Source organism: Prionailurus bengalensis, chromosome B4 (assembly GCF_016509475.1).
Source record: "Prionailurus bengalensis isolate Pbe53 chromosome B4, Fcat_Pben_1.1_paternal_pri, whole genome shotgun sequence".
Taxonomy (NCBI): domain Eukaryota; kingdom Metazoa; phylum Chordata; class Mammalia; order Carnivora; family Felidae; genus Prionailurus; species Prionailurus bengalensis.
Genome location: NC_057358.1, coordinates 83,309,563 through 83,320,007, shown reverse-complemented (window position 1 = coordinate 83,320,007; position 10,445 = coordinate 83,309,563). Strand labels below are relative to the sequence as shown.

Here is a 10,445-nt window from a genome sequence, read left to right as displayed (position 1 = left end):
AGCGCCCCCGCAGCCGGAGCTGCTGAGATGTCTGTTCTTCGCTTCCCTCCCACTCCTGCCACCCCCAACTCTCCTCCTACTCCCTTCCGTTGAGAACTAGGAATTTCCAGCCTTTTGCAAATGGAGAGACAGAGACAAAGAGACTGAGACTATGAGAAGCTATAGAAAACAAAGATAAAAGATTGATGGGGGGGGGGGGGGGATGATAAAAAAGAGGGTAGCACAACTACAAAAATCTTAATTTCTTCTCTTTTTCTCCGTTGAGCCCCATTCTCCTCAATGTGTCTCGGGACCACTTCCGTACTTGACTCACCTGCTTCCCTTCTCCCCCACCTGAGTGTTCTCAGAGGCACACAAAGAGCACGGCAACGGATTCCATTTGATGGAGGATTAATATATTGTCTACACTGGTCCCTTCCAGGAAGGGAAACAGTATTCCGAGTCCCAATTTTCCAAGAACAGGGGAAACGATTGTGAAGAAAGTGGGTGGAAGAGGAGTGAGGAAATTGCTAACCAGAAGGATTGTCATTCCTGGGCACGTGTAGATTTTCATCTAGCAGACTAAACTGCTCACATTCCCCTCTGCTCCTTTTCTACCGGGCCAAATCCAGCTCATGCAGTGAGGACTGGCTCAAATGTCACTTTCCTGAACCCCCTCCAGGCAGAATTAATTCCTTGCATCCATCAGTGGCCTTGTGGCCCTTTGTACACATTTCAATTATAGTTGCTTGTCTCACCCTCAGCCCAAGACTTCTCCAGGTTAGGTCTAGTATCTGGTGGGCCATCTGAAATGAATGTGTTGATGATGCTATTTCCCGGTCTGAACAATCTTGAAAAGGGCGATTCAGACATTTTACTCCCAAAGGGGCTGAACCTGGGCAAAACTGTTAGGTGGAGAGGTCTCCATTCTTGAAGTTTCCAGTGAGTCTCCCAAGTCTGGCTCTTTGGCCTTCTAAAACGTCCACTGTTGTGGGCGTCTGGCTGGGTTAGTCAGTAGAGCATTCAATTCTTGAGGCGGGGGGCATGAGTTTGAGGCCCACATTGGGCAGAGTTTACTTAAATCAAAAAATTAAAATAAAATGGCTAGTTTCTGGTAAATTAATTCATACCCAAATGTCCAGATGTGAAAGGTAGAGGGCTGCAATCCTTGCTAGTAACAGAAAAATATGAATATAAAATAATGATTCTTCTTTCCTCTTTGTAACATGTTACAATTAAATAGTCTAAAGAGTGTTGTCCTTCAGTTTAGTCATTTTAGAAGAGATGCTTCACCTCGCGAAGACAAATAATCCTAACCTCTGCCTTTAAGGAAGTAGGGATAGTGCAATAATAGGGGTGCAAATAATGACAGAAATATAGGGGGCAAGTGGTGTTTTCTGCCTCTGGTAGAAGTAGGAAACCAGTTTAGACGGGCATCCAAAGGACGTGATGACGTAGCCCAGGAGTTTGATGAATGAATAGATTTTCAGAAAAAAGGGACAGTCAAGTCAGGAGAGCAGAATGTAAACTTACACGGAAGTATGAAACATAATGATAATGTTTCCAAAACTAGAAATTATTTGTTATTGCTGGATAGGCTGTGGTGGTGGTTAAAAACCAGCCCAGGGAGGTGTACGAGGCCATTTTATTAAGTGTATTATAGACTATCACTTTTCTATATAGTAAAAGACCAATTCAAAAAATATCAACCTGGGGCACCTGGGTGGCTCAGTCAGTTAAGCATCTGACTTCGGCTCATGTCACCATCTCACAGTTGGTGGATTCGAACCCCGCATTGGGCTCTGTGCTGACAGCTCAGAGCCTGGAGCCTGCTTTGGATTCTGTGTGTGTGTGTCTCTCTCTCTGCCCCTCCCCTGCTCGCACTCTGTCTCTCTCTCAAAAATAAATGAACATTAAAAAATATTTTTTTTTATAAAATTAAAAAAAATTTCAATCTAGTGGCACCTGGCTGGCTCAGTCAGTAGAGCATGCGACTCTTGATCTTGGGGTTGTGAGTGCAAACCCCACGTTGGGTGTAGAGATTACTTAAAAAATAAAATCTTTAAAAAAAATTCTAATCTATTGTCCCCTACTTTTATAAAATACTCTACATGTGAATTATTAGAAAAGGGAAATAAAATCTGTATTTTTATTAGATTCATTAAATACAAAAATTTTCTGTTGAATTGCTGGAAAAGTTTCTAAATGCTTACATTTAACTTTGAAATGCTTTCATTACAGATTGGTAACAACCTTTGAATAGCATTGTTGTAGTTAGTTTCTTTACATCTGTGTTTTAGATCATACTAGGAACCCTGGGCTTCATCACCTGAGATGCTATGGAATCATAAAGACTTTATAACACGGGAGAGACATAGGCAGATCTGCATTTAAAAGTAGGATGGGTGAAGGGTTTTAGGGCTGCAAAAACAGCAGGGAAACCAGCTTGGAGTAACCCAAAGTGGTCGATGTGAGAGCTGGCAAGGTGCTAGATTACATGGCTGGCATGGGATGGAAAGGACACATTCACAAGAAAGGAAGTAAACTAAGTAGGACTTGATGATTGGCGAAGGGGTTGAGGGGGAAGAGAAGTTTAGGGTAACTCTTGGACTTCTAGCTTGGGTGACTGAGTAGATGGAATGGAGTGTCTTCATGAAATATTAATTGTCTGCAATCCTCTTCCTAAATTTAAGAAATTATGAAAACCAAAACTCTTTCATAACTCATTTGATACCAAAACCTAATCTGACCTAAACTTATTTTGTGGCGGACCTCCTAAACTTACAGGTTATTTATAGTTTCATTTATCCCTCTTTCATTTATCCCAATACGGGTATTTATGTCTCATTGCAGAAAAATTAATTTGTTTGATTACAGGGTGCTGTCCCAGGGCCCATTGGGATTGTTGCTTTATGTGTTCTATATGCACCATATTACCTTTCTAAAATCCAAAAATATTCTGAAGCACATTTACTCTCCAGATTGTCCACCCCATTTACTCAACAGTCTTGGCCTGAGTTCTTTTGGCTATTTGCATAAATCAGATCCACCTGCAGATAATGAATATTCATTGCATTGTGTGCTATAGCCTCTGAAGATGGTTGTTTTTTTTTTTAATTTTATTTTTAAGTAATCTCTACACCTAATGTGGGCTCAAATTTACAACCCCAAGATCAAGAGTCGCATGCTCTACCAACTGAGCCAGGCTGGCACCCCCTGAAGATGATTCTTAAAGTGTTTTGAGCAGTGTCCTCGTGATTAAAATAAGACTAAAAGCTTCTTCAGTGACTACCTTGAAGTGACAGAACTTATTTGGATGTTAACGTGTAATGTGTTTATGGACAGTAAAGTTTCATTATTGTATACCTCCTTTGCACATGTTTTTGTTTTTTTAATTTTTTTTAAGTTTATTCATTTATTTTGAGAGGGGGAAAGGGACTGAGAGAGGGAGAGAGAGAATCCCAAACAGGTTCCACGCTGTCAGTGCAGGGCCTGACGAGAGGCTCAATCTCACAAACTGTGAGGTCATGACCTAAGCCAAAATCCAGAGTCCAGCGCCTAACTGACTGAGCCACCCAGGAGACCCCTCCTTTGCACATGTTAAAAGTTAGTGGTCAGTGATCTACTGGCATTAGTTCCCAAATCTGGAATTAGTTCCTTTGTTCTCTGGCCTTTATTCAAAACCAAAGAGTGAACTCTGCATGGTGGGAATTTGGGGCCTGGTAGAAGTGAGAGTGCGTGCATGTGCACATGTGTGTGTGTGCACGTATACCTTTGCACATGTGTGTGCAAGTTTATTTTTTAAAACTTTTAGATTTACAGAAAAATTGAGAAGATAGTATAGAGAGTTCCCATATACCCCACATCCAGTTTCCACTATCATTGCCTTATATCAGTATGCTGCATTTGCTGCTATTAATGAACCAATATTCATACATTATTGTTTAAAATTTTTTGATGTTTTTATTTATTTTTGAGACAGAGAGAAAGCAGGAACTGGGGAGGAGCAGAGAGAGACAGAGACAGGAACTGAAGAGGGCTCTGCGCTGACAGCAGAGAGCCTGACACAGGGTTCAAACCCATGCATGAGCTGTGAGATCGTGACCTGAGCCGAAGTTGGACACTCAGTGGACTGAGCCACCCAGGCACCCCATACATTATTATTAATTAAAAGTCTACAGTTTATTCAGATATTCTGGGTTTTCAACTAATTTTTTTTTTCTATTCCAGGATCCCATCCATGATACCATGTTACATTTCGTTCTTGTCTCCTTAGGCTCTTCTTGGCTGTTAGGCTCTTTGTTTTTGATGATCTTGGTAATTTTGAGGAGCATTAGTCAGGTATTTTGTAGTTTGCCCCTCTATTGAAATTTATTTAATGCTCTTTTCATGATTAGGTTAGTTTTATGGGTTTGGGGAGAGGAAAACCATAGACATAAAATGCCATTTTCATCGCATGACATCAAGTATACATAGTATCAATGTGATTTATTACTGTTGATATTGACCTCTCCAGATCAGCCAAGGGAATGTGTGTGACACAGATACAGGGTTACTATTGCAGCAGCAATAGCCTAGACTTTTCTTTTTGAGGATGCAATTTCTTGTTTTGCCCATAGCTGAGACCCATTTTGACTTTTTTTTTAAGTTTATTTATTTATTTCTGAGAGAGAGAGAGAGAGAGAGGGAGGGAGGGAGAGAGAGAATGGGGTAGGGGCAGAGAGAGAAGGGAGAGAGAGAATCCCAAGCAGGCTCTGCACTGTCAGCACAGAACCCAATGCAGGGCTCGAACTCATGAATTGTGAGATCATGACCCGAGCCAAAATCAAGAGTTGGACACTCAACCAACTGAGCCACCCAGGCATCCCGACCCATATTGACTTTTTAAAAATACCTTGTTTGGGGACACATCTCTATCTCTATCTCTATCTATAGATAGGTATCTATATCTTGGTTTGAAAGCTTGAAACTTCCCCTGAAGTAACCTCCTTTCCTGAATTTCCTCTCCACTCACTAGACTCCATCATCTCTAGTGTTCCTACCCACCACTATCAGATCCTCTAAAAAAATTAATTGCTTCAATTTCTAGTAACATTAACTGAATACCTGTTTATGTGCCAGGCACTCTTCTAGGTCCTCACACTGTGTTAAATCACGTAATGGGAAGCAGCTTGATGCATAGAAAGAACTCAGTCTTTGGGTAAGACTTGGGTTGAAACTGCAGCCCAGCCCAAATAACTAGGCAATCTTGGGCAGGTTCTTTGTATTAGCCTTGGCTTCTTCAATGGAGATATTTGTCTCACAAGACGCTGTAAGGAATAAAAAACTTTCCCTTAATCCTCACATTCATTTGACTTCCAACTGCCATGGGCGCCTAGCTGGCTTAGTCTAAAGAGCAGGCGACTCTAGATCTCAGGGTCCAGGTTGAGCCCTATGTTGAAGGTAGAGATTATTAAACAAACAGACAAACAACTTTTAAAAAAACCTCAAAAGCCTCTGCCTACATTTTATTTTATCTTATTTTATTTTTTAAAGTTTATTTATTTATTGGGGCGCCTGGGTGGCTCAGTCGGTTGAGCGTCTGACTTTGGCTCAAGTCGCGATCTCAGAGTTGGTGGGTTTGAGCCCGACATCAGGCTTTGCACGGCCAGTATGGAGCCTGCTTTGGATTCTCTGTCTCCCTCGCTCCCTGTCTCTACCCCACTTGCGTACTCTCTCTCTCTCAAAAATAAATAAACATTTTTATTTAATGTTAAAAATAAAAAATTTTTAAGGTTTATTTATTTTTGGGGGTGTCTGGGTGGCTCAGTCAGTTGGGTGACTGACTTTGATTCAGGTCTTGATCTCCTGGTTCATGCGTTGAGCCCTGCATCAGGCTTTGCGCTGACAGCTCAGAGCGTGGAGCCTGCTTCAGATTCTGTTTCCTTTTCTCTCTCTCTCTCTCTCTGCCCCACCCCTGCTTGTGTTCTCTCTCTCTCTCTGTCTCTCTCTCAGAAATAAAATAAAAATAAACATTAAAAAAATTTTTAAATAAAAAGTTTATTTTCGTAATCTCTACACCCAATGTGGGGCTGAAACTCATCACCCAGAGATCGAGCCTCTTGCTCTTCGCTGTTTGGACTGAGCCAGCCAGGCACTTCCCCCCCGCCTCCCTCCGATTTTTAAGTGCTACAAAAATGCCTACATTTTTAAGCGCTGGTGTTTATTCCCATAAAATACTGACATACATTTTTTTTTTTTTTTTTTTTTTTTTGGTGACTTGTTTTAAATCACCTAGGGCTTTGGGAGACACATTGTCTTACTTAAAAAAAAAAAAAAATCGTCCGTCAGAACCCTACTTATAAAGCGTTTCAAGAGTAAGTTACCCATAACAAAAAGATCATGTAAAAAGGAAAGAAAGATGGGGTATCTAGGTGGCCCTAGTCAGTTAAGCTTCCGACTTCGGCTCTGGTCATGATCTCCCACGTTCGTGGGTTCCGGCCCCGCTCAGGCTTTGCGCGGACAGCACGGACCCTGGAGCCTGCTTCAAATTCTGTGTCTACCTCCCTCTCTGTCCCTCCCCCATTGTGCTCTGTCTCTCTCTCCCAAAAGTAAATAAACATGAAAAAAAATTTTTTTTTAAGTAAAGAAAGAGGACAGACAATTCTGACAGTTTCGAGGTTAATATCAAATTTGGTAGAGGCCTCGCCCATTCTGATTTTCTATTGGTTAAACTTACCATCAATTGCACCAGTTGTAAATAAAGTGGAGACGGAAGCATGTTGTTAAGGGGTGGGATCTTCCTGTCGCCATTGCTAAGGTGAGGGTCCGTTTTCTAATAGGCTGAAAGCTGCTTTTCCCGCCCTCTCGCAGCAGTTGCTAAGAGGCGGGATTATGGAGTCCGTAAAGGACTGAGTGCTCGAGGCTCCGCCCATCCTATTGGATGGTAGGGGGCAGGTCTTGAAGTGGATAGGCTGCTGGCCCTGCCTGTTCCGGCTAGTTGCTGGGGAGAGGCACGTGAAGAGGAGGCGGCGTGAGGCGACCACGGCGGGAGGAATGAAAGTGGCGGTCTCACCGGCAGTTGGTGCCGGGCCGGGGGGCTGGAAGGCTGGGGGCAATGGGGGCGGTGGGGCAGTGCGGCTGCTCCTGGTCCTCTCCGGCTGCTTGGCCTGCGGCTCAGGTACCGCCGGGGGCAGCAGCTGTCGTGGGGGCGGGTGTTGAGGGGATTATATTTAGAAAAGTGGGGAGTGTCCCCAGGGTGCGGACCGTTATTCTGCAGTGGGGCGCGGGCGTGGTGCCGGGGAAGCAGCTTCGTCTGCAGTGAGGGGTTAGGGCCCTGGGGAGGCCTGGGGGAGCTACCCAGAGTGGGGAGGAGTCTGGAGTCTTCTGGCAGAGACAGGAAGGGAGGCCTGGGCTGGGTGAGAAGCGGTCCTGGGGGCTGCGTCGCGCTGAACAGGCCTCGATTTTCCTGATGAAAAGTCAGGGGCCCCGAGTACCATTCCTGGTAGGCTGAGCTGCCACTGGAAAGGGGGGATCCCATTCATTCAGCAAATTAGCAACACCTTCTGAGCGTGTGCTCTGTCAGGGCACGGGTTGCTGAATGGATCATTTTCATTCAGTGAAATGGAGTGATTTCTGTGTAATGTCTTCTGTCCTTGTAAGATCTGGCCCCTACCGGCCTTATAGCAAGGACCTGGCGCCGTTAAACTCGCGTTTCCAAAAAGTAAAAAGATACAAATAACATTCACCATCAGATATGTTTCTTTTGGAGACTTGTTCACTTTTGAAGCAAACATTGATATCTACCTATTGCTGGATAATTGGCTTTGGACTCAAATGAAACTGTTTCCCTTTTCCCGCTGTAACTCATAAAACCTAGACTGTTTCTAAAAAACCTCCTTCTACCCTTATCAAATGCATAACAGAAAAATAAGTGAGGTTTCCAAGTTCCACTGGAGACCGTTGAAACTCACAGGGTTAAGGATAATCATATCTTGTAAACACATTATGCTCTCACCTCTCCCTTCCTTTGCTGCCTATCTCATGCTGTCACTTACAATTATCCTTAGCTGCAGCTTTAAGATTGTCTCAGGATCCGTTGACGTAGTGCCAAATTGTAACGTCCTCCTGAAATGTTTTTTGGGGGGAGACGGTAGGTATCCAGGAAGGTACTTTTCCAGAGCAGGGGCCCAGAGTAACATTACTACTACTACTACTACTACTACTACTACTACTACTACTATTACTACTACTCCTACTTATTATTATTATTATTATTATTTTATGTTTTAAGAGTGTAGTGGGTTTTTTAAAATGTTTACTACTTGTGAGAGAGAGAGTGAGCAGGAGAGGGGGACGGAAGATTTGACAGGGCTCTGCTCTGACAGCTCATGAGCTGTGAGATCGTGACCTGAGCCCAAGTCTGACGCTCAACAGACTGAGCCACCCAGGTGCCCTGAAGCTACCTATGATCTGAATGAACTTGGGTCAGATGGTTAACCTCTAAAATGGGGTTGTGGACTGTGGCTATGAAAGAGAAAATATATGAAAAAAATGTTCCTACCTAGTCAGCACTCAAACAGCAGACACTTTTTCCTTAATGAGAGGAACAGGGGCTTCTTAGCTTCGAGAAGGGTGAACTTGGGATGATATTCTGTGTGGCCTGGTAGATCATGTGTGTGGCAGCTACAAAGAGACAATCATGTTATAGGGAAGAACTTTCTAAAAGCCAGAGGCGGGGCGCCTGGGTGGCTCAGTTGGTTAAGCTGCCGACTTCAGCTCAGGTCATGATCTCGTGGTCTGTGAGTTCGAGCCCCACGTCCGGCTCTGTGCTGACAGCTCGGAGCCTGGAGCCTGTTTCAGATTCTGTGTCTCCCTCTCTGACCCTCAGTTGGTTAAGCTGCCGACTTCAGCTCAGGTCATGATCTCGTGGTCTGTGAGTTCGAGCCCCACGTCCGGCTCTGTGCTGACAGCTCGGAGCCTGGAGCCTGTTTCAGATTCTGTGTCTCCCTCTCTGACCCTCCCTCGTTCATGCTCTGTCTCTCTCTGTCTCAAAAATAAATAAACGTTAAAAAAAAAAAAAAAGCCAGAGGCACCTAAAGATAAAATACAGTACTTCAAAAGGTAGGAAGTTTTTTCTCATTGGAAGTGTTTGATTAAAAAAATAATGTCAGTTGATTTTAGACTATTTGGCAAGAGCAATTAAAGTATAAAGAAGTAGAAAAAAACCTTCACTGTTTATTCCATTCAGAGGCAATCCATTTTAGCAGACTTTCTCCTGGTCTTTTTCCACATTTTTTTTTTTTTTTAATAAAACTTTGGAGGCGCCTGGCTGGCTCAGTCCGTAGAGCATGTGACTCTTGATCTCAGGGTTGCGAGTTTGAGCCCCACGTTGGGTGTAGAGATTACTTAAAATCTTTTTAAAAGTTTTTTTGAATTGATAATATATTCATACACCTGTCAACAATCCAGTTCTTTTTCCTGGATCCAACTAGTTACTACTAGAGATAGTTTTTGGTTTTGTTTTTTTTTTTTTTTTAATTTTTTTTTCAACGTTTATTTATTTTTGGGACAGAGAGAGACAGAGCATGAACGGGGGAGGGACAGAGAGAGAGGGAGACACAGAATCAGAAACAGGCTCCAGGCTCTGAGCCATCAGCCCAGAGCCTGACGCGGGGCTCGAACCCACGGACCGCGAGATCATGACCTGGCTGAAGTCGGACGCTTAACCGACTGCGCCACCCAGGCGCCCCTAGTTTTTGGTTTTTAAAAAAAATCTTTAATGTTTATTTATTTTTGACAGAGAGAGAGAGAGAGAGAGACAGAGCATGAGTGGGGGAGGGGCAGAGAGAGAGGGAGACACAGAATCCGAAGCAGACTCCAGGCTGTGAGCTGTTGGCACAGAGACCGACGCGGGGCTCGAACTCACAGACCTCAAGATCACGACCTGAGCCAAAGTTGGATGCTCAACCGACTGAGCCATCCAGGTGCCCCTAGAGATAGTTTTCTTAATTGATTTTGTAGCATAAACATTTTTTATACCATTTAAAATTCGTCATAATTATTTTTATTTGTATTCTACTCTTTGGACAGATCATTCACTTAATGTTTTTGAACTAAACATTTGGTTGGATATTTGTGGTGTTTCTAGTTTTTCATCGTTGTAGATAACACTTTGTGAACATTTTTGCATATAAATTTTTTACTGATTATATTTTTAGGATAGATTCTCAGATTTATTAGATCAAATGCTAAAACATATTTAAGGCCCTTGAAACATCTTGCTGAAATATTTTCCTGAAAAGGTATTCTGGTTTACACCACTAGCAACACTATTTGCTTATGACCCATATGCTTGCCAGCTTTGGATATTCTAGACTATAACATCTTTGTTAATTTGATAGATCAAAAGTAGTGTCGGGGCACCTGGGTGACTCAGTCGGTTGAGCATCTGATTTAGTGTCCGTCTCTTGATTTCGGCTGAAGTC

The 10,445-nt window shown here is 43.1% G+C and overlaps 1 protein-coding gene across 1 annotated transcript in view; it reads left to right on the top strand.

Moving 5' to 3' along the window:
• NEMP1 (nuclear envelope integral membrane protein 1) overlaps positions 1 to 10,445 on the top strand; it is a 31,644-nt gene that overhangs the window by 2,556 nt on the left and 18,643 nt on the right. The window contains exon 3 of the mRNA XM_043564279.1: positions 6,883 to 7,138. Within this exon, the coding sequence (XP_043420214.1) occupies positions 6,883 to 7,138 (256 nt within the window). The remainder of the gene's footprint in view (positions 1 to 6,882; positions 7,139 to 10,445) is intronic.